Source organism: Peromyscus leucopus, chromosome 20, assembly GCF_004664715.2.
Source record: "Peromyscus leucopus breed LL Stock chromosome 20, UCI_PerLeu_2.1, whole genome shotgun sequence".
NCBI classification, from domain to species: Eukaryota; Metazoa; Chordata; class Mammalia; order Rodentia; family Cricetidae; genus Peromyscus; species Peromyscus leucopus.
In genome coordinates this window covers 39182626-39205514 of record NC_051080.1, presented here as the reverse complement: position 1 = coordinate 39205514, position 22889 = coordinate 39182626, and the positions used below count along the sequence as shown (strand labels likewise).

Genomic DNA, 22889 nt, shown 5'->3' with positions numbered 1-22889 from the left:
CACGTGATACACAGATACATATGTAGGCAAAACACCCATACCCATAAAAGAAAAGAAATTTAAATAGAAAACTTTAAAAATATAATGAAATAAATCCTTTTCAAAAGAGGAGAATGGTAGGGACTGGAGAGATGGCTCAGCAGTTAAGAGCACATACTGCTCAGGAAGGGGACCTGTGTTAGGTTCCCATAACCCTTTTCAGGTGGCTCAGAACTTGGCTTGGAAATCCAGTTCCAGGGACTCCAACTCCCTCTTCTGGATTCCGCAGCCACCTCTCCTCGCATGAGCGCGGATGCACACACAATATGCACATAATTAAAAATAAAAGACATCTTGGAGGGACGGGCAGGCAATGAGGTAGTGGTTCCTTTAAGAGTGCGAGCTAGCAGGAAGCCCCGCCCAGACCTGTAAGCCCCGCCCCGCCCACGGGAGGCGGGACTCGGGACGGTTTGAAAGGTCGGCGCGCCGAGCGGGGTGGCTCGGCTGCCGCTGAGATGTCGGTGCTGAGGCCGCTGGACAAGCTGCCCGACCTGAACGGGGCCACCATCTTGGTAGGTGCGGGCGGCGCCCCTGGGCCGGCTCCCCGCAAGCCCAGGCCTGGGCGCGTCCTCAGCCACAGAGCGCTCGGACGGCGGTGGGCGGGCGCACTGCTCCGGACCAATCGGAGCGGCGGCTCGGGAAGCGGACTGACGCCTCCACCAATAGGCGCGCGTCTGGCTCTGCAATAGGCTTGAGTGGGCGTTCCAGTTCGAACGTGGGTTTCCCGCGTTCTGAGGAAGTGTGGCTCCTCGGGGTCCCCTTCTCGGGAAAAGGTGCCCGCCCCCCAGGAGGGATGCCAAGTGCTGGGCCCTCGAGAGGAGCCGCCCGCCCTGCTCGGGTCTCCACCTGTCTGGTTCTCTCCCTTCGCAGCTGGTGGGCAAGGAGGATGCCTCCTGCAGCGGCTGGCCGAGTCGATGCTCAAAGACCACTGTGCATCCGAGCTGAGGGTGTAAGTTGCTGAGGTGTAGCCTGAACTCTGGGCTGACCTGAGGGGAAGGGAAGGGAGCCTGCGGGAGAGGGAGGGCCCCAACTCCTCCCAGTTGCCGCCTTTCCGTCCTTACTGCCCTGCCCACCCTTGCGGAGCTGACTCCTTTACAGGTCTCCGCAAATGCTCATGACCCCTACATACGCCGAAAACCCATTTCTTCATTGAAGATCTATCTGGGTTTGGTCGTCAGTGCCTAAAAGCAAAGCAGATCTTTCGTTTCCTTTTGCTGCGATAAAATACCCTGACCAAACCAACTTAAGGGAGAAAAGTCACTCTCGGCTCGCAGGGCCAGGTTACTTGTAGCCCGTCATTGCAGAAGTCCGTGCAGTAGGAAGTTGAAGCAGTTACATCCACAGTCAAGAGGAAGGAAGGAATGCCTGTGTGCTAGGGCTTAGTAATCCAGAATCCCCTCCCAGAAAATGGTGCCACCTGTAGTGGATCCTTCTGCCTTCCTCAACCCAATTAAGAAATTAAAAAGAAAGGAAATCCCTCACAAGGCATGCCCATAGGCAAACCTAATCTAGACAGTTTCTCATTGAGACAGACACACATACCCAGGTGACTCTAGATTGAAAAGTAACCATAAGAGAGAGTAACCAAAGCCCCTGGGGAAATGAACAACGTTTAGAGCCCAACATGAGGGCTTACAGCATTTGTAAGGTGGAAACAGGAGGCACTACCATCATTCTCCATTACAATCCAGTTCCAGGCCAGCCTGGGTTCCAAAAGACCCTGTCTCAAACCAAAATACAAAGAAGTCACCTCCCCACCTGTTGGCTTGTGTCTGGTCCTTCCCCAACCCACACAACACACACACAATCAGTCCTTAAGGACAGATTTTGACTCCGTTCACTGGTGAGCCTCCAGAGCCTTAAGCAGTAACTAGCACACAGTAGCTCAGTTAGTAACTGTTGAGTTAATCTGGTTAATTCATGATCCAAGAAATGCTAAAAATGTCTCAGGCTAGTAGAAGTGTAAGGCAGGGATTTCTGAGGAAAGCTTGGTGACATGAAGGCGAACTAGTCAGTGAGATGAACTAGAAAATAGCAAAAAAAACCTGAAAGCCTCGCTGGTTGTGAAAACTGTTCTGGCATGGTTATGCCTGCAACAAAATTTGGAGAATTCTTTAGTGCCCCAGATTTGGAGGAACAGTAATTACTGTGTGTTTTCCTTTCATTTTTCTAACCTCACCAGGCTTCCAGGCTTGAGAATATGAAACACATCAACACCAGACCAATCTCATAACTCAGAAACAGAAGAGGATTTTTAAAAATGCATTTGCCCTTGAACAGTGAGCTTGTAATCCCATCTACCAAAGTGGGAAAAGGGAATGTATGTTTTATGTAGTTTTAGCTAGGCGTGATGGCACAAGACTGTAATCCCAACACCTGGAGGTAGAGTCAAAAAAGATCAGGGGTGGCCGGGCGGTGGTGCATGGCGCACGCCTTTAATCCCAGCACTCAGGAGGCAGAGCCAGGCGGATCTCTGTGAGTTCGAGGCCAGCCTGGGCTACAGAGTGATTTTTCAGGGCAGGCTCCAAAGCTACACAGAGAAACCCTGTCTCGAAAAAACAACAAAAAAAAAAAAAAAAAAAACGAAAAAAGAAAAGATAAGAAAAAAAGATTAGGGGTTCAAAGGTTAGCCCCAACTACACAGGAAGTGAGAGGCTGCATCTGGGCTGCAGAAGACCATGTGTTAGGAAAGAAATGACAATAATTTTAAAAATAAGTTTGGGCCGGGCGGTGGTGGCGCATGCCTTTAATCCCAGCACTGGGAGGCAGAGGCAGGCAGATCTTTGTGAGTTCAAGGCCAGCCTGGTCTACAGTTTGAGTTCCAGGATAGCCAGGACTGTTTCACATTGAAACCCTGTCTTGAAAAATCAAAAAATAAAATTAAAATAAAAAAAATAAAATAAAAAAAGTTTTATACGCTTGGTATTCCTTGAATTATAATCTAAGAAAGAGAGTGATGGACCAGGCACGGTGACAGACACCTTTGATCTCAGAGCTTGGAAGGCAGAGGCTAGAGGATCTCTGTGAGTTCAAGGCCAACCTGGTCTACATAACAAGCTCCAGGACAGCCAGAACTACATAGAGACCCTGTCCAAAAAAAAAAAAAAGAAAGAAAGAAAGAAAGAAAGAAAAAAGAAAAGAAAAGGAAAGAGTGCAATATATACAAAGAATGGGTGGAAGAATTCATGAAAGGCCTTCAGGTGGGGGTTTGGCAATTATAGCTAGCAAATGACAAAACCAGATCGAGCCTGTTTCTACCTCACACCAAAGGGATTCATTCAGTCTATCCCCTAACCATCTCAGCCCAGCGCCTCCCCTGAGCCTGGTCTTCTCCCAGCAGGCAGGGTTTCTAAATCCTCTTGTCTCAGCCCAGCACACCCTCCACCCCCACTCCACCCCCGCGTGCCCCAGCCTGGTCTCCCCACCCCCACCCCACCCCCCGGGTGTGTGTGTGCGCGGATTCTGGGTCCTCTTGTCACAGCAGTTACCAACAGCCCCTTCCGGCCGAGGGACCAGACCAGAGAGGTCTGGGTAGAACTGGCTGTGCCCTGCCTCAGCGCTGGGCTCCCTCTGAGGCAGCTCCTTTTTCTGTAAAGGACACTGTGTGAGCAAACAGTCACTGTGAGGTGAGTACGTGTGTCTCTAGTCCCGCACTTTGTTTTTTCAGCCACTTGGCCAACTCGCTCCCTCTGCCCTCCAATGTGAACCGGCCCCGAATTGACCTGATTGTGTTTGTGATTAACCTGCATAGCAAACACAGGTGAGAGCCAGGACTGGGCGCCGGAGGACCTGGCCAGGGCCTGTGCTGGACCAGTAACCTTAGATGGGAAGGCAGGGGCCAGTGAGAGGCTCCGGGGGTGAGGAGGGATGAGGAGGGAGGGCTGCGGGGTGGTTTGGAAGACAAACCATGACGTCACCGGTCAATTAGCACGTGTATGCCTACTGCCTAAGGGGCCAAAAAGAGAATTGTGCCCCCTGCAGCTGCAGTTACCACAGTTGTGAGCTGCCAGGCGGGGTCTGGGATGCAAGCTCTGTCCTCTTGGAAGAGCAGTCAGTGTGCTTAACCTTTGCGCCCTCTCTCCGGCCCAAACTCCTGCCCTTGGTTTATTTATCTTGTTTGTAGTCGTGGGGATTAAATTTCAGCACATGACCTCTTAGCCCTAAACCATATCAAACCACAGCAATCAGGAGTTGGGTAGTATGTGGGACAGTGGCTGAGAAAAACAGTAGGTGTGTAAACACACCGCTGTATTTGCACATGAAAGAAGAGTCCTAGAAGAATCACACGCCAAACTGTTGGCAGTGAAGGGTGATTCAAAGAGGATTCTTTATATCTGTGTGTGTGTACATATATATATTCATATTTATTGCTTGATTGTTTTATAAGCATTTGTGGCCTTCTCTGTAAGTAAAAGTAAATTTTAAAACAGGGTATATGTGGCTAGGCAGGTGGCTCAGTGGTGCCGAAAATGTGGTTCCCGCCCCCACAGCAGGAGGTTCACAACCTACTGTAACTCCAGCTCTGGGGGATCCACAGACACCAGCACTCATGTACACCTAAACTCATGCTTGCAGCGGTCAACACATAGTTTAAAATAATAATAATAAAACCTTTTAAAAATAAAGCAGACCGGAATCCCAGCATTTGGGGTATGGAGACAGGAAGATGAGAAGTTCAAGGTCATCTTCAGGGCAGCCTGAACTACATGAGATCTTGACTCAGAAGTGGGGGAGGGGGGCGGAGGTAAGCAGAAAGATGGCTTAGCTTGATCGCCTGAGTTCAACCCCAGGACTCAATATGGGGGGTTGTGGTGGTGGTGGTAGTGGTGGTGGTTGTGACAGGGTTTCTCTGTGTAGCCCTGAATGTCCTGGAGCTCAATCTGTAGGCCATCCTAGCTTCAAAGTTAGTGATCTGCCTGCCCTTGCCTCCTGAGCGCTCAGATTAAAGGTGTGTGCCATCACGCAGGGCTGTGCTGTGAAATTCTATCTTCTGGTGTCTTTTCTTGCTTGGCCCTGTGTCCCAGCTTCCGGAACGTGGAGGAGTGTCTGAACCATGTGGACAGCAGCTTCTTCCTGGGGAAAGTCTGCTTCCTGGTCACAGGGGGTAAGTGTGGCCTCTTCCTGCTGCTCTCCTACCCCAGCTAGAGCAATAGCAGTTGTGACCCCTTGCTGAGGCGGTCGGCAGAGCGGTTCTCCTTAGCCGGCTCCTGATTTTTTTTTTCTTTTGCCTAAGGTGATGATGATCAGAAGTGGGCATGAGATCTAGAACTGGAGTTACAGTTACATATGGTTGTGAGCCACCGTGGGTGCTGGGAATCGAACCTGGGTCCCCTGGAAGAGCAGTCAGTGCTCTTAACTGCTGAGCCATCTCACCAGCCCCCATTTAAGAATGTACTTTGGTTTTTGTTTTGAGACAGGGTCTCACTATGTACTCCTGGCTGTCCTGGAACTCATTATGTAGATGAGGCTGGCCTTAAACTCACAGAGATTCACCTGCCTTTGCCTCCTGAGTGCTGGGATTAAAGGCGTGTGCCACGACACTCCTGGCTTTCTAACTTGACCCCGGTAGCTGATTGTTGCGCTCTTGCTTGGAGTTCCTCACTGACTCCTGTGGCTTCCAGAGAGAAATTCAAATCCTCTCGAGAGGCAAACCTGGAAGTTTCCACACACCTCTCATCTCAACACGCAGGACGCTAAGGCAGGAGGAACAGGAATTTGAGAGCAGCATGCAGGGGCATTACTGAAAGTTCACGGCTGGCTCAACAGCGTGGGGAGGTCATGTCTCCAGGATTTTGCTATTAGCCTCTGCCTTTGTGTCTCATCTCCACTCCTTTCCTCTCATTCTTTGGGGCAGCCACAGTTCTCTGGAAAAGGTCCTGCTGGTCCTGAGGGGAGGCAGGATTACTGGTAATCCATTTGCTCAAACACTTTTTTTATTACAATGGTCTTTTTTTTTTTTTTTTGTTTTTGTTTTTGTTTTTCGAGACAGGGTTTCTCTGTGTAGCTTTGCGCCTTTCCTGGAACTCACTTGGTAGCCCAGGCTGCTTGACTCACAGATCCGCCTGCCTCTGCCTCCCGAGTGCTGGGATTAAAGGCGTGCGCCACCACCGCCCGGCTACAATGGTCTTTGAGGTCTTTTATTACAATAGGCGTTACCTGAGATTTACAGCCGAGGAGACTGAGCGTAAGTGGCCTGCCCAGGGCCCTATAGCTCATTAGTGGGGAGCCGAGCTTCACAGTCCTGCTGCTGGGCCGTCCATCACCTTCTTTCTTTGGGTTTTTGCTTTGTTTCATTAGTTTCTTTACATTTTGAGACAGAGACTCAATATGTAGCTCAGGCTATCCTCAAACTCTGTGTCACCATGCCTGGCATCAGGACTGTCCTCTGAATGATTACTGGGGCTCCTATCAGGTCCTGTTTCTCCTCTTTGTCTGGCTGACTCCTGCGGGAATACCAAAACACTCTGCTCAGGGTCAGCGATCTGTCTGATCTGCCAGCATTCCCTATGACACTGAGGTCTTTGAGGGGAGAGTCTCTCACTGATGCCTGTGATGGTAGTGATAGTGATGGTGGTGATGATTCTCTCCGGTGAATGCCTGGGACTCATCAGTATCAGCTCGGCTGACTCTGAGCAGCTCTGTGTAGTGGGTGCTCTTGTTCTTATTTCAAGAGTGAAGAAACTCAATTATCCAATTATCCATAGAGCACTTGGGAGGCGGAGGCAGAGGCAGGTGGATCTCTGGCTGATGTAGCCTGAAATGTGCCTGGCTTCTTTGCAGCTGGACAGGAGAGCCACTGCACCATTCACCGGAACACAGTTATAAAACTGGCCCACACCTACCGAAGCCCCTTGCTCTTCTGTGACTTAGAGGTAAGAACTCTGGTCATTGGGGCCAGTGAGAACACGGTAAGCATATGGGGAATGCTTACCGAAGGGTCACCAAGTATCCAGGGGAGGTGGCCCGGGTATGGAGGGAGGCATGTGATTCTGGTTTAAGGCTTGGCTTGTAAGTCTTGTGTGTGTGTTTGAAAGTCCCTGTCGATAGTGCAGTCTCCTGCGGGGGGATAAGTACTTATGATATGAGGTGTCAGGTCCGTCTGGCAGTCAGAGTGCCTGATGTCATCCTAACCTCCATGGACTGCAGACCTTGTCTGTCCCAGGTGTCACAGGACAGGACGCACAGCAAGTAATGGGGGTGTTTATGAGATGGACAGGTAGCTGGGTAGGTAGATGGACAGTGTGTTGGTTCCACCCTGATTCACTTCTGTACATGTGCTCACCAGGTGAGCCCTGTGTGGCCATAGCAAAGCAGGTATGCATTTTCTTTCTCTTTTTATTTTGTGTGTATGTGTTGTGTGTACATGTGTGGGGGAGGATCATGTACCTGTGCATGCCCAGAAGCCAGAGAAGGATGTCAGGTGTCCTTCTCTATCACGCTCTGCCTAATTCTCTTGAGCAGAGTATAGGTGGAGTTTTTCTCTCCAGACCATTTGCTCCCAAATAACTGGCAGCTGCTTCCCAAATTATCACACAAAGACTTATATTAATTATAAATGCTCGGCCAATAGCTCAGGCTTGTTATTAGCTAACTCTTAACACTTAAATTAACCCATATTTCTTATCTATACTTTGCCATGTAGCTTGGCACCTTTTCTCAGTACTGTTTGCCCATCTTGCTCTCTTCTGTGTCTGCCAGCGACTCGCTAACTCTACCCTTCCTCATCCCATTGTTCTCAGTTTGGCTCTGATGGTCTAACTTTGTCCTGTTCAGCTATTGGCCAGCCAGCTTGTTTATTAAGCCAACCATAGCGGCATATATCCACACAGTGTACAGAAGGATTATTCCACAGCAGCAGGGTCTTCACCGAATCTGGAGCTAGACTGGTGGCTGTCCAGTCCCAGCAATCCTCCTGCCTCTGCCCTTCCCTTCCCCCCACAGCACTAGAGTCACTGGTACTCACAGACATATACACATTTGGACATGGGTGCTAGGGTCACAATGCATTCTTGTACAGCAAGCACACTTCCCACCCAGCCAGCTCTGGAGCCCCAGAAATGTGGGACATCAGCAGGAGTTGATGTACACTCCCTGGGAGAATTACTGAAGGTCCTCTGGGCCCGAACTGCCCCACTCACATACCTGGCCTGCTCAGTTGCTCTGGGGAATCTTTTTGTTAGTTTTGAGGTTTGTTTTGAACAGTTGTGTCCTGCCTGGGTCTGGGACCTTTTCCCTAAGATGAAGTAACTCCGTAAGAACCAGGTCAGGACAAAATCCCACACATCCTGTGGCCCAGGGTTTCCTGTTATGTGGTCTGTGGACTGTGCCTGTGATGGCAGAATCCAGGTGACCTATAAGTTTGCATGAGAAGTAGCGTCTACCCCCTCCCCCACAGCACCATACTAACGTTTAGCTGGAGGCGAGCTCATGAATGAGCCAAGAGTGTCGGTGGGAATAGCGAAGTTAGCAGTTACCGACAGACACAGCATGCTGGGGCTGGAGTGCTGGCTGTTGGCTAGGAGCATTTGCTGTTCTTGCGGAGGACCGGAGTTTGGTTCTCAGCATCTACATAGCAGTTCACATCTGTCTATAACTCCAGTTCTGATACCCTTGGCCTTCTGGGGCGCCAGGCACACACGGTGCACAGATGTACATGCAGGCAGAACACCCCTACACACAGAGCTGCTGATGCTTTCATTTACATGTTAGGGCAGACCTCGTCGCTACTTTGATCTGGTTGCTAAACTGCCCCTAGACCACCCTAGACCACAGCATGATCAGGGTTTGCATGCCATTGTACAATCTGTCTCTTCTTATTAACAGTGTTTTCAGAATCCTTGACTAGATCCAGGCTCTGCTCTCATAGGTGACGACACTCTGTACCCCCCGGCACACCTGAAGGGTCTCACCCTGCAGGGTTTCGCCATAGCAAACCTCTGAGAAAACACTCCAAAAAGAGTCACCTTGCTCAGTCACACAAAGTTAGGGCCAGACAGTTAGTGGGCGGCGATTTCCCCATTGTGGCCTGCTGAGCATGTGGCTTCCAGCAAGTCTCCTTATACCATACTAACGTCTAGCTAAAGCTATCTTCTTGGTAGCTTTATGATCGCTTACTGAAGAATCAATCATCTTTGCTTCCCAACTCAGGTGCAGGTAGGTGGTGGTGGAGCCTGGTAACCATGTAACAGGTGCTGTCGCAGTTCCATATGTGGCCACGAGGTGGCAGGCCACACCAGTTTTTGAGTTTTCATGGCGCTTGAGGCCTAGACTAGGGGCAGTGATAGGCTCAGCAGGTAAAGGCACTTGCTGTCACCCAGAGTTCTGTCCCTGGGCCCCACGGGTAAGAAGGAGAGAAGGGATTCCTTGTAAATTGACCTCTGGCCGTCATGCATGGGCGTGTACACACACCACGCACACGCATTCTCTCTCTAAACATAGTTTTAAAAAGAAAGGAAAGTCACGGAGCCATCTGTGCAGAGGAAAGCAGAGGCCGCAGTCTGTTCCCAGCTGGCAGAGGCTACAAATACCTGCCCGGAACACACGCCTAGGTCCCTCAGATGAAGAGCCCCGTCTGTGGGCTGTCGGGCCCCCCCTGCATGTGTCTAAGTAGTCATTTTCAGAGCATACTTTCTCTCTTATCCGATTGGAACCTCAACGTATCTGGAGGCCTTTGTGTGGCAAGAGTTGCTAGCTCTCTTTTATAGCCTGGGAAACACTCTTGGACAGTGTGGAGGGCGTGTCTCAGTGTGGGTCATGAGTGACAGGAGACAGCTGTGGCATTCAGACTCCAGCAGCAGCAGATTGGAAATACAGACCTTTGAGGGTTCAAAATACCTGTCACACATACACAGTGTACCCGGCACCGTTGTAGGCATCAGAGACACTGCAGAGAGCCGAAGAGTGAGACTTATATATTTATATACGCCCTGGCTGTGCTCGAGGAACACAACTAGCCACGTGGGCTTGTTTGCTTGTTTGTTTGTTTGCAATGTGAAAAAGAATGACTGGAGCCAGGCAGTGGTGACCTACGCTTTTAATCCCAGCACTCTAGAGACTCAGACAGGCAAATCTCTGTGAGGTCGAGGCCAGCCTGGTCGACAAAGTGAGTTCCAAGACAGCCAAGGTTATACAGAGAAACCCTGTCTGGAAAAACCAAAACCAAAAACAGAGAGAGGGGGAGGGAGAGGGAGGGAGGGAGGGAGGGAGGGAGGGAGGGAAAATGAGAATGAGAATGAATATGAGGTAGAAGGGATGAGAGTCCGGGGTGTAGCTTTGGGGTAGAATGGATCCGAAGGGGAGAGCTCGTGTGTGAGCAACAGCCTCTCGCTGTGTGGCAGAGAGTGCTCGTCAGCAAAGTGCAGAGGGCCCGAGCTGCCTGGTGTGGTGAGGGTCCTTCAGGGGGCCTGGGTGGAATAGCTGAGCCCCGAGGGCAGAGTAACAGGAAGCGGCAGCAATGACGGGGTGAGGCTGTGGAGTCAGTCAAGGCTGTGGCTTTTCCTCCAAATAAAGCTGGACCTGCTGGAGGTTTGGGGCCCAGCAGGACGGGCTTTGCTCTGGCTGTGACTAGATGAAGAGAGAGGAAGGCAGAAACGAGGACAGGGTTGAGAGATTTTTCTGGAAGGGTCAAGTGGTCTGGATTCAGTGGTGTCCAGAGAAGACACATGGGATGGTCCGTAGTCCGTGCTGTTTCCTGGACAGTCAACAGAATGTGCTGGTGGCCAGATGTGAGGTGACAGGGAGACAAGTCAGGGACAGCTCAGGCTTCCGGCATGACAGCTGGTAGGTGGCGCTGCCTCCAGAGATGAGGCAGACAGAGTTGAGGAGCCGAGTCGGTGACCGGCTGGCAGTGCCCCGGGGCCAGGCAAACGTTTGTCAGCGTCCCTTGCCTAGAACTCGCTGGTCCAGGGCCAGGGCATCTTCGGAACCCCCAGCTCCCCTGAGCCCTCCGTCCCAGCAAAGGACACGTGGGTGTGGGTCACACGGCCTTATCTGTGCTGAGGGCCACTCTGTGCACCCTCCCTTCTGCCCCTGCGTCTTCCTGGGGTGCCCCTCAGTGGCTGGGACTAGCCATGGTTGAGGTCTCAGCTCTGCGGTCACTCCTCTGTGACCCTGGACTGTGTAGTTGACCTTACCAGTTCTTTTGGTTGGTTGGTTGGTTGGTTGGTTGGTTTGTCGAGACATGGTTTCTCTGTGTAGCCCTGGCCATCCTGGAACTCACTCTACAGACCAGGCTGGCCTCGAACTCAGAGATCTGCCTGCCTCTGCCTCCCATATGCTGGGATTAAAGGCGTGTGCCACCATGGCCTGGCCAGACCTTACCAGTCTTGTCAAATCCCTTATCTTGATCAGGGCTCAGTCTCCGGGTGTCTCTGGGTTTGAAAAACAAGGTAGGAAGTTGCCTGGTAAGGGGTGGCACAACCCTGGGGTACCCCGTGCACCTCGGCCCCCAGCTTCGCCTCGGCCTCTGCATACTGAGGGTGTCCACAGCGCCAGCCCCCGCTCACGCACGGCTCTTCTTTGCTCTCCCTGAAGGTGGAAAGCTTTCGAGCCGCCGCGGCCCAGCGCCTGGTCCGCATGCTGCAGATCTGCGCTGGCCACGTGCCAGGGGTCTCAGCGCTGAACCTGCTGTCCTTGTTGAGGAGCTCCAACAGCCCCGCGCCCAAGGAGCTGTGAGCACCGAGGAGCTGTGAGCACCGAGGAGCTGTGAGCACCGAGGAGCTGTGAGCACCGAGGAGCTGTGAGCACCGAGGAGCTGTGAGCCGAGGAGCTGTGAGCACCGAGGAGCTGTGAGCACCGAGGAGCTGTGAGCACCGAGGAGCTGTGAGCACGGCGCCTGCCCTCCCTGCATTTGGCTCCCGCTCCAGAAGCAGTCACTGTGGGTGAAGACCAGTCAGGGCCTGACAGGCCCCGGGAGGCAGCCTGCTGACTGCAGGCCTGAGCTCTGCTCCCCCATGAGTGCTGGGCAGGAGTGGGGAGGGCACCCATGCTTCCCGGCTCACCACAGAGGCCCCCACCCCACGGAGGCCCCCTATCTTCACCTGTCTGACGGGGTGTATCCACCTAAGGTTTCTTTGGAACAAAGAGCCGTGGCTAAAAAAAAACCTAAAAAAATCTGTCTCACCCACCATTTGACTTTGTAAATGAGGAAACTGACTCAGTACAATTAAGGGGGCAGAGCGCGGCTTCCAGGAGCCCAGGGAAATGTCACGTGCTGGCCCAGCCTGGCTGTTGCTCCTGGGAAGCCGTTTTTTCCTGGTGTAAATGGAGACGGTTCTCCTCATGTCACATTGACAGGATTGAATGAACCGGCAGGTGACATGCTGCCTTGAGACTGCGTTGCTCACTGCGACTTGTCTGTTTGTCCGGTAGGTCACACATGCTGTCGTGCCCCGCACAGCCGCAACGAGGCACTCACAGACAGTGACAATCAGGTATAACCAGCCCGAGCTGATTCTTAGCATCTCACCTCAGGAGTGACACCAGCAAGGTCAGAGTGTGAGAAGGGAGTAGCCGGCTGGGAGCCGTTGCACACTTCCCCTCAGACCCAAAGAGAAGTTTGTAGACGGGCCAGGCTGGACTGGGGAAGTTCTGTTAGCCCGGTCAAGGTTCCCAGGGCTGCAGGAGGTGGCTTAGCACGTGGGGGCGGGGGTGGGGGGCGGGGGTCTGTTGAGAGTACAGACCATCAGTGGTTGGCAGGGACAGCCAACTTGGATGTCACGAGGCCTGTAGCTGCCTTCCAGAACAGCCCAATGCTCTGCCCCTAGTATGAAGAGTTCGACGTACCTCTCTGGATTTTTGTTGTTGTTGTTGTTGTAGGTTTTTTTGTGTTTGGGGGTTTTGTTTGTTTTTGAGACAGGATTTCTGTGTGTGTAGTGAACTCACTCTGTAGACCAGGCTGGCCTTGAACTCACAGAGATCCACCTGCCTCTGTCTCCCGAGTGCTGGGTTAAAGATGCAAACCACCCCAGCCGGCTACGCTACCTTTCTGGCTTTCTGGCAGCCCCTTGGGTCCCAGGAGGGACCTCAGCTTTGAGGTCCCTGTGAGGCCACACATGTCACCTGACACATGCAGAGAGCACTTCACGCTTCACAGAGTTCTGCTCACGCAGCAGCAGCTCCTGCCGACCTCCCAGCATGCCTGCAGGGTTGCTGATTCCCCGTTTCAGAGTCCCTGAGACAGACCGCCCTGAAGGTGCGTCCAGAGTCATAGCCAGTGGGTGGCAGGCCTGCGTTGCCCCCCAGTTCTGTGGGGCTCCACAAAAGGGGTGTCATCTCCCCTGGGAGGGCCCGAGATGGGAACACAAGGTTTTGTGCCTGAGAGAACAGCAGTCTTGGGGCAATGTCTCCGACCCCTCAGTACCCTGGGCTCTAAAGTGTTGCAGGAAGGCTGATGGAGCGGTACCTAAGCTAGAGAGGAAGGGAGCCTGGGCACACCTCTCCTGTTTGTCACCTTTTGATGAAAATAGGAAGTTTCACCCCTTCCTTACCTTTGGCCCAGCTAGCATGATGTGCACACCTCTCCCTCAGGTCCCTGTACCACGTTTTCTTTGCCACCTGGTGCCATTTAACAAGAGAAGTGGCACCACATTCTCCAGCGAGGGCCTGGGAGCCTTCCAAGAGCTGGGGGAGCCTGAGGCTTTCACTACTGCCAGCTCCCTGCCAAGCTTGGCAGGGACCCTGGAACTAGAGGCGCCTCTCTGGGCTTGGGCTGGCCTGCCCCTGAGGGCTGAGCGGCACTTCAATGCCAGGCAGGTGCCCTGAGACCTTAGCAAAGACAGCAGGAGCGGTTGCTCCTGGCAGGATGTCTGGCTGAGGACACGAGGGCTGGGCTTGATGCTGAGGTGGCGGAGTGGAGTGATTCAAAGACTCGGGATGTTATCAGGTGCCTGCGGCCTGAGTTAGGGCTAAGATCCTGTGGGAGAGCTTGCTTTACATCACAGGTTCGTTTGTCCCTAGGCTACCTGCTACGGGCAGTTCTTATACCCCTCCAGGAAGCTCAGGTCTCTGCAGGAGGATGCTGTCCCAAGTGTTGTGGGCAATAATCCGGGGGTTCTTCTTGTCCCTGCCTAAAGGATCACCAAGGATCCTCTACCCAGCTGGGTGTGGCCCACGTTTGTAGCCAACAGGGATGGGAAGAACAGTGATTTTTCAGGCCAGCCTGGGCTACACTTTAAGACCAATTCATGCAAGTGGGAAGCAGCTGAGGTGGTCTGTGGGGTAAAAGCATTTACTGTGTGAGCTTGACTGCCATGTAAAGACGGGGGAGTACACCCTGAAACTTGCCCCCTGACCTCACAGGCTGCAATATTAATACCTTTTACAAGGAGTTGGGGTGCCGTTCAGTTGGTAGAGCGCTTGCCTAGCATGCGTGAAACCCTAGTTCAATCCATAGCATCACGTGCAGGCATAATGGCTCAAACCAGTAATCCCAGCACTCAGGGGTGGAAGTTCAAGGTCATCTTCAGCTACACAGTGCATTTGAGGCCCATCTGGGCTACATGAGACCATCTGAACAAACCAGGGCCAACAAGGCAGGACGGCTCAGCTGTTAAGTGTTTGCTGCCAACCTGGATGACCTGAATTTCATCTCAGAACTCACTCCTGCAGGTTGTCCTTTGACCTCCATGTGTGAACGTGCCTCCCCAAAGTCATTTATAAGAATAAAATTAAGCCAGGCGGTGGTGGCGCACGCCTTTAATCCCAGCACTCGGGAGGCAGAGGCAAGAGGATCTCTGAGTTCGAAGCCAGCCTGGTCTACAGAGTGAGATCCAGGAAAGGCACCAAAACTACACAGAGAAACCCTGTCATTCATAGATAGATAGATAGATAGATAGATAGATAGATAGATAGATAGATAGATAGAAGGAAAGAAAGAAAGAAAAGAAAAAGAAGAAAAATATCACCCCCTAGAACAGAGGCCTGGGCTGCTTGGCCACAGAGGAAGTAGTGAAGTGGGAAAGGACCAGGCCCGCAAGTCTCACCGCCAGGCCCTGTGACGTGGGTCAACTCGCTTTCCTGCTTTGAGCCCCACCGCTCTGCCTCTTGGGGTTCTCATGGCTGAAAACAAGAGCCTGATCCTTCGCTGCCCTGTTTCCTCCACGCGGTACGCGTGTGCAGGGGCACCCCGCACAGGCTACGCTTACGAGTGTGGAGGTCTGCATCCAATGTCTTCCTCTCCTGTTCTCCATGTTATTTTTGAGTCAGCGTCTCTCACGGAACCCCAAGTAAATCTGAAAGACAGAAGCACACCCCTCGTTCCCTGGTACCCTCCTTGGGTTTTTCTCCTCAGCCCCCCTCAGCCTTCACCTACTAGATGGCGGCTTCCTTGCTGGAGTTTGGCTCAGGCTGCCTGCTGCTGCTCTGCTCCGGGACGAGGGGGAGCCTGGTGCGGAGTCAGCACCGGGCTGGTTGGTGAAATAGCCCTGTGTGGGGTCTGCGTGAGGCCGAGCCCAGCCCCAGCTTGTTCGGCTGTGATGCCCTGAATGAAGCAGGAACGTTCCCGTTCCTCCTCACAGTCTCACCGTCCAGTGCACGGCTGCCCACGGTTCCCCCCAGGCAGGACTCTGAGAGGTTGAAGTCCTGTGGCCTCTTGTCCTGAGACCAAGGGCGAGCTTAAAGTGTGACAGAGCACAGGGGGGGGGCACGACGTATGGAGAGGGGGTTGGGAGTAGCCTGGGCTAGGCAGAGAGAGCGGAGTACTGCTTCATGGAAGGGCGTGGCCTGCCATTGACTGTCGAGGAGAGAGGACAGGGCCTACCCTGACCACTGCTCTGCCTGGGGCTCCTGCTGCTCAGGCCTGCGGACACTACTGATTCCCCGCCATTCCCACCCCTCTCCAGTGAACAGACAGCCTGACACTGTCCTCCCCTCTGTCCCCACTGAAGGGGACTTTCCAACAGTGTCCTTGTTTCTCAGAGATACAAGGGGGAGGGGGGGGAAGGGCACCTCTGCTTTGAGAACTGGACACTGAGAAAATGGGGTGGAGCTGAGAGGGTGGGCGTGAAGTTCCTGAACCAATTCAGGGTGACTGGGAAGGCCCCAGGGCACTCCATGTTGTGACTCATGTTTCTCAAAAGAACAAAAAGCCTTTGCATGTGTGGACCTGAGGCTGTGTGTGAGCAGTCTCCAGGGCAAGGGGACGGAGACTGCCCGGCCACCACTTCCAACTCAGAAACTACAGTCTTGAAGGGCTTTTAGTGAGACTGTGTGGGCATCCTGGCCTGATTACAGCTAAAACCAACATTACTGTCGGAGAACATCCCAGGTCTCAGAGCAGTTTCACATCTAGATCTGGGGGGCTGGGCCTCTCTGTCCCCAGGGGCTGCCACCCCCACCCCACCCCACCCCCCGTCACACAGGGCTTGTCCCATAGATGGCAGAGTGGCCTTACTTCCCTGACCCTGTCCCTGAAGCATGAAGACTATGGGCCACGCTTCACAGTTAGGTGGGTGCAGACCCCATCCAGGCCTTCATTACTGCCGCCTCATCCTCTGAAAGCCCTCTGCCCCTGAAAGCCTGTTTCTGCATCTGATGCCCTTTGGGGAAATTTTCACAGCAAGAATTCCCCACCCCAACCCCCAAATGAATCACCCTTTTCTTCTTTTTTTTTTTTTAAGGAGCAGCTGGGCATGGTGTTAGGGACTTTAATCCCAGCACTCAGGAGGCAGAGAAGCAGGCAGATCCCTGAGTTAGAGGCGTCTGACCTGGGCCTACTGGTATGCCCACAACCCTAGCACGTGATGGAAAGATCAGGAGTGCAGGGTCATCCTCAGCTATGTAGTGAGTTTGAAGCCAGCACTGAGTCAATGAAATAGTTGTGATCGGGGCTGGAGAGATGGCTCAGAGGTTAAGAGCACTGGCTGCTCTTCCAAAGGTTCTGAGTTCAATTCCCAGCACCCACATGGTGGCTCACAACCATCTATAATGAGATCTGGTGCCCTCTTCTGGCCTGCAGGGATGCGTGCAGGCAGAACACTGAATACATAATAAATAAATCTTAAAAAAATAGTTGAGATCAGTAAGACAAAAATTTGATTAGAAGGCGTTTCAGCAACAAAGTCCCTCATTTTAAGGTCAAGAATATATAGATGTACAGGCTGACAAGAGAGGCTTGCTTCCTGAGCCTAGCACCTGAACGTGTCTCCCAGAACTCCTGAGAGTTGTCCTCTGACATCATGTGCACTGTGGCACATTTGCCTCCACTCACACATGGTGGTTTGAAAGAAAATGGCCCCCAGAGGGAGGGACACTATTAGGAGGTGTGTCCCTGTGTGGGTGGTCCTCGAGGTCTCATATATGCTCAAGCCACACCCAGTCTCAAACTATATCCTGTTGCCTGTGGGATCAGCATGTAGAGCCTTTTCCACTCCCAGCTCCTTCTCCAGCACCATGTCTGCCTGCCATGTCCTGCCATGATGATAATGGACTGAACCTCTGAAACTATGCCACCCTGTGGTGATATATTGTGTGCCCTAATAAACTTGCCTGAGGATCAGAGGACAGAGCCAGCCACTAGATTAGACACAGAGGCCAGGCAGTGGTGGCACACACCATAAATCCCAGCACCTGAGATCTCATGCCTTTGTTTCGGAAGCACACACGCCTTTAATCCCAGGAAGTAAGATAGCAGGGCAGAGAAAGGTATATAAGGCGTGAGCAAACGGGAACTCGCTCTCTTTAGGCTGAGGATGTCGTAGAGGTGAGAACTAGTGGCTGGCTGTTCTGCTTCTCTGATCTTTCAGCTTTCACCCTTTTATGGCCTCTGAGGGTTCTTGCACAGACATGCACTTAAAACACACACACACACACACACACACACACAAAATATTAAAAAGTAATAAACTAGCCAGGTGTGGTGGCACACACCTTTTGTCTCATTGCTTGGGAGGCAGAGGTAGGCAGATCTCGAGTTCAAGGCCAGTCTGGTCTATGTAGTGAGATCCAGTACAGCCAGGGCTACACAGAGAAACCCTGTCTCAAATAATAATAATAAACAACTTGGTTTAACATCTATGAAAAAAACAAGAAGTTGAAATGTAGTCTAACATTTCCTGCATTGGTGAGCGCTCTCTGTCTCTGTCTCTCCCTGTCTCTCTCTCTCTGTCTCTCTCTCCCTCCCTCCCTCCCTCCCTCTCTCCTTCTTCCTCTTGGTCTTCCTCTTACTCTCTGGGTCTCCTGTAGCCCAGGATGGACTCTTCAAACCTACAATGTAGCCCAAGGGTAGCCTTGAACTCCGGGGCCTCTTCTGCCTCTGCCTCCCTAGTGCTCTGCCTGAGTTTCCAAGTGTGTTCCATTATGCCCAATTTGCCGTCCTGATGGAGCCCAGAGCGGCTTCGTGCGTGCTGGGCAAACATTCTACAACGGAGTTCCATCATTAGTCCCCGCATCTCTCTTCTTAACCATGAAATCATCCAGGCAGAGGTTCAAGGACTGCCGCAGCCTCCACCCCCACCCCCACCCCCACTCCCGCCCCCACAGAGGCGCAAGTGAAAATATCTGCCTGAGGTCGAGCACCTGTACACGCCACAGTCCTGAATCCCACAGGCCTTTTGCTCTCGCTGGCTTAGTCTGGCGCCTGTCTCAATGGGGCCCATAGGAAATGCCCAGTCAACATTTGTGTCAAATGAGTAATTTTGCTTCTGTCCTTCCAGACTTCAGCCGTCCCTCTCTGGCTGAAGTGAAGGGCTTTGTCACTGTGACTGTGAGTTACGGCCCTCTCCCTTCATACCCTGAGGTGACCTCTGTCCGCTGCAGGAGCCTGAGCAGGAGTGACCCTGCTGTGTTGTGACGTAGCATCTCCTTACTGACCGGCTTCCTTGGTGTGGCCCATGGGAATTTTCCCATCCCCGGCCCTTCTGGGCTGCCCTCTCCCAGGGTGAGATTCCAGTCCCTGGGTTCCCATGAGCCCTGGGCTCTTCAGCTCCGGTGTCTGACAATAGCTAAGATGCCTGGTGCATGGGCAGGGCTCCGTGGCCCTAACGATGAGTAACAGCAGCCCAGTAGTGATGGAGGGGGTGTGGGCAGAGGGTTGCAGCCAAGCCTCTGGTCTTAACCTTCATGCCGCTCTCCTATAAGAAGTGCTGACCCTGCCCAGGCTCCTCTCCGTGCTCCGTCCCTCCCCCCACCTCCCCATACACCCACACTCACACCCACACCCACCTCCCCAGACCCACTTCTCCTTTGCAGCTACCCTGGACGCCTACACCTTCCTGCTGTGGAGTTGCTGGCCCATAGGCAAGGGGATGGAGAGGCAACAGGCCAGAACCCCGAGAGAGAGGCTGACTGGTTAGGGTGCTGTGTGGGTCCTCAGGATCTCCTGTGGCCAGCTTTGATTCCCTTACCCCACGGTCAGCTCTGCACCATCCGCTGCCCTGGACTAGAACGCCAGCCTCCTTGCCTCTCCATCCAGTCTCTGGATGTAGCCAAAGGGCCCCTCTGAATCAAGGCAGTGAGATGCACACTCCAACAGGACCCCATGTCTCCTCACTGCCGGGCCTTGTCTCCAGCTGGACCCCGTCCATCTGTAGCAATGGTGCACATGTCCCAGCACCCAGCATTGGCCAGTCTGTCCCCCAGTCTGTCCAGCCCTTCGCTGTCACGGGCCTTCCCCCTGCCATTTCCTGTAGGGCATGTTTCCCTCCCCTTAAAGATGCTAAAGACATCCCTCAGCCCCTAGCCTAAGCGGGGGCCCACCGTGAGGCCCACCAGGGGACTCCAGGCCCGAGCTCCTAGCTGGGAGCTCCCTCGGGTGCCCTTCAGCCCATGACCCCTGGAGAGGGGGCTGCATGTGTCACAAGACCCAGAGAGCTGGTTTGTGTGATTGACGGGGTTTGAGCGATGCTGGTGGGAGACTAATACTGGGAACCAGAGCCTGATACAGCAGGGCCATGGACAAGGCACGACCAAGCAGGGTCACAAGCAAGGGGGTCACAAGCAGGGTCGCAGCTCCCGGAAAGGAACTGCAGGGAAAAAAACAGGTCCCTGGATAATCTGCAGATCCTGCCTAGACTCTGCTTGCTTCCAGCCCAGCCGGCTTAGCTCCCCAGCATGCTGCTGTCAGAGTCCAAGCTTCCTGCCCTCCTCCCCCAAGTCTCCCCATTTATGCTCCTGGGCTTTTGCCCACCCCACCACGGACCCCTGGACGTCACCTCTCTATCAACGCCATGTCATTTTCTTACATTTTCCCCGTCACTTTTGGTGGTGACCTGTGCCGGTGGCCCCCCAGGCCAGGCCTGGCATCTGCCCACTCCCACGGAGCTCAGAGTAACTGGCTGCCTGTCCACACTACTCTCAACGGGGATGGGGAGGCGGGCAGGGCTGGGCAGAGGACAAGAATATGGAGGACAAGAGGGTAGCGAGACTAGGAAGCCTTTTAGGCTATCCGTGTCCTCCGTCACCACTGTGGGCATTCAATGTCTTGACCCTAGGAAGAGCAGAAGAGGAAGGAACTGGGGGCCAGATGGCTAGTGGGAGCAACCGGTCTTGGTGAGGCACAGCAGAGGCCATAGGAGGCTGAGGGAGGTAGGTGACTGCTGGGTCCATCCCCTCTGCTGTCCAAGAGCAGGCTCTAGTTTGACATCCCCCCCCCCGCCCCCGCTCCAGCCCCCGGCGCTGGCAATGCTCAGCTGTCGTCTGCGGTGACAGATGAGTGGTTTGATACAGGAACCACAGGTGAAAGAGGTCTGAGGTTCCAGGCGAGGTTGCAGCTCCACCCCAGCGGTCCCACCCCAGCAGGCCAGGGCGGGGCCGAGGATGCGCGTCCCGTCCGGGTTTCATTCTAGACTAGAGGGGCACAGAGCCCAGGCTCAACTCTCTCCCACCTGCACGCGGCGGCGACATGGACGCCAGGAAGCGCCGGACCAGAAGCCGGAGAAGCCGGGACAGCCCGGTGCCCACCCCATGCGTTCAGACACTGTGTTTCGACCCTCTGGTGCGACACTGCGTGGCCTGTGAGCTCCTCCGCACGCCGGACCCTCCTCGGCACGGTAAGCAAGGCCACGGTGACAGGCGGGACCCGGCCCAAGGTCCCCAGCCCGGCAGGGCCACGTGCCCCCGCTGCTGATCCTGGGGCCAGCGCTCCCCCATGGCCCTCACCGCCCGTCTCTCTCTGTCCCTGCCCCCCGCCCAGCCTTCGGTCCCTCGGTCCCCCGCCCTCCATCCGCATCCCCTTCGCCATCAGCGCCCGGGACAGCGCTGCAGCCGCAGGAGTCGGTGGGCATGGGGCCCGGGTCTGACGCGACGCTGCCGCTGCCCGGGCTCCTCTTCGGCGCCCCCGCGCTCCTGGGACTGGTGCTGCTGGTGCTGCTGGTGGCCCTGGTGACCTGGAGGTGGTGGCAGCAGCGCAGGATGGCCTCCCCGGACATCCCAGACGGAGTCCAGGAAGGTGAGAACCGTGTCTGGGGGAGCGCAATGGCGGCTGGGAGTGGGGGGCACAACTCTGGGTGATTAGGGGAGGTCCAGGACCAGGACCCAGGACTGAGGGGGTCTTGAAGAGTCAGCTCTGAGGCTGTCAAGGGCGCAAGGAGGACGACTCCTCTCAAGCCTTAATCCAAGAAAGGACTCAGAGCCCAGGACAGATGTTTGGGGATGAAAGTGTCTGCCCTGCCCTTTGGGAGCCCGAGGGGCCTGGTCCTATGTTATGTCCAGTAGACTGGCCAGACACCCCTCTCCCCCTGTCAGCACCCCCCACCTCTTCATCTTTTCAAGTCTCTGGACTCAGCACTTCCTGTCCTGAAGACTTGTCATGTGCTGTCCACTTCCTCCACTGAGGGCTGTTCCAGAGGAGGCTTCTAGAACAGGCAGGGAGGCTATGATTCAATCCTGACCTGCCTTACCTGGTCCCTCCCCTACCCCAGAGGCCCTGGACAATGTCTACGTGTCCTCCTCAGAAACCCTTCACGCCTCCGCTCCCGTCTGGCCTACCCCCAAAGAAGATGCAGACACCACGCTGCCAGGCCATAGCATCCCAGTGCCAGCCACGGAACTGGGCTCCACTGAGCTGGTGACCACCAAGACAGCCGGCCCTGAAGAATAGCAGCTGTGGAGGGAACTGAGGGAGCCCTATGGAGTTTTTGGACTCTCACCCAAGGCCTTGGAAAAGGAGTTCAGCTCTTCAGGGACGGAGCCCATTGCCCAGAGGGAACCCAGCAGAACCACAGACACTACAGGCCCCAGGCTCCCACCAGCATGAGACTGTTTTTGTGCTAGCCTTTGGCTCGAGAACATTCCATTTTTGAGGTTGTTTTTAAGCTTCTATGCCTTCAGTGGTTGGGCAGGCTTGAGTGTTGGATGTTAATCTCTTCGAAGAGGCAGAGACTGGACACTTGATCTCTTTCTACAAAATCTGCGTGGTGGACTGGAGAAATGGCCCAGCAGTTAGGTTCATGAACTGTTCTTGTAGAGGACTCCAGTTGTTCGGTTTCCCAGCATAAATGTCTGGCAGCCCACAACCATCTGTAACTTCAGTCTTAGAGAGATCCAAAGCCTCCAAAGGTACCAACCTCATTCGCTTGCACACACACACACACATACACACACACACACACACACACACACCACACACACACAGTTTAAAATGTTAAAAACAGGGGCTGGAAAGATGGCTCAGTGGTTAGGAGTGCTTACTGCTGTTCCAGAGGACCAGAGTTTAATTCCCAGCATGCACTTCAGGTGACTCATTACTGACTTTAACTCTTGCTTCCGGGGATCAGATGCCTGGACTCCATGGGCATCTTCATTTCCATGTACAGACCCCCACACACTTACATATTACAAAATACAGGTTGGATGTGGTGACGCACGCCTTTAATCCTAGCACTGAGGAAGAGGCAGAGGCAGGCGGATCTCTGTGA

At 53.8% G+C, this 22889-nt stretch overlaps 2 protein-coding genes across 5 annotated transcripts; both read left to right on the top strand.

Annotated features, from left to right (window-relative positions):
* The first annotated feature begins 398 nt into the window (after positions 1-398).
* Cenpm (centromere protein M) lies at positions 399-11788 on the top strand. Of its 2 annotated transcripts, none has more exons than XM_028871250.2 (6): positions 399-555; positions 910-988; positions 3707-3799; positions 5064-5143; positions 6820-6911; positions 11572-11788. In XM_028871250.2, exons 1-6 carry the CDS (start codon positions 495-497, stop codon positions 11710-11712), a joined length of 546 nt encoding a protein of 181 aa, XP_028727083.1. In that variant the 5' UTR covers positions 399-494; the 3' UTR covers positions 11713-11788. The 2 variants fall into 2 exon arrangements, with proteins under 2 accessions (XP_028727083.1, XP_028727082.1); XM_028871249.2 differs by having other exon boundaries at positions 400-551; positions 11572-11785.
* A 7118-nt stretch (positions 11789-18906) lies between these two features.
* On the top strand, positions 18907-22623 carry Tnfrsf13c (TNF receptor superfamily member 13C). Of its 3 annotated transcripts, none has more exons than XM_037197697.1 (3): positions 18907-21023; positions 21167-21421; positions 21927-22623. In XM_037197697.1, the coding sequence occupies exons 1-3, from the start codon at positions 20876-20878 to the stop codon at positions 22070-22072; spliced, it is 549 nt and encodes a 182-aa protein (XP_037053592.1). In that variant the 5' UTR covers positions 18907-20875; the 3' UTR covers positions 22073-22623. The 3 variants fall into 3 exon arrangements, with proteins under 3 accessions (XP_037053592.1, XP_037053593.1, XP_028727118.1); XM_037197698.1 differs by having other exon boundaries at positions 18927-21023; positions 21218-21421; positions 21894-22623; XM_028871285.2 differs by having other exon boundaries at positions 18936-21023; positions 21894-22623.
* Positions 22624-22889: the final 266 nt, after the last annotated feature.

Coding starts and splice junctions, on each gene's coding strand:
- Tnfrsf13c (XM_028871285.2), top strand. CDS start 20,876: ATGGACGCCAGGAAGCGCCGGACCAGAAGCCGGAGAAGCCGGGACAGC. Junction 21,024..21,166: donor GCCGGACCCTCCTCGGCACG/GTAAGCAAGGCC, acceptor CCCCCCGCCCAG/CCTTCGGTCCCTCGGTCCCC. Junction 21,422..21,893: donor CCCAGACGGAGTCCAGGAAG/GTGAGAACCGTG, acceptor CCCCTACCCCAG/AGGCCCTGGACAATGTCTAC.
- Cenpm (XM_028871250.2), top strand. CDS start 495: ATGTCGGTGCTGAGGCCGCTGGACAAGCTGCCCGACCTGAACGGGGCC. Junction 556..909: donor CGGGGCCACCATCTTGGTAG/GTGCGGGCGGCG, acceptor CTCCCTTCGCAG/CTGGTGGGCAAGGAGGATGC. Junction 989..3,706: donor TGTGCATCCGAGCTGAGGGT/GTAAGTTGCTGA, acceptor TTGTTTTTTCAG/CCACTTGGCCAACTCGCTCC.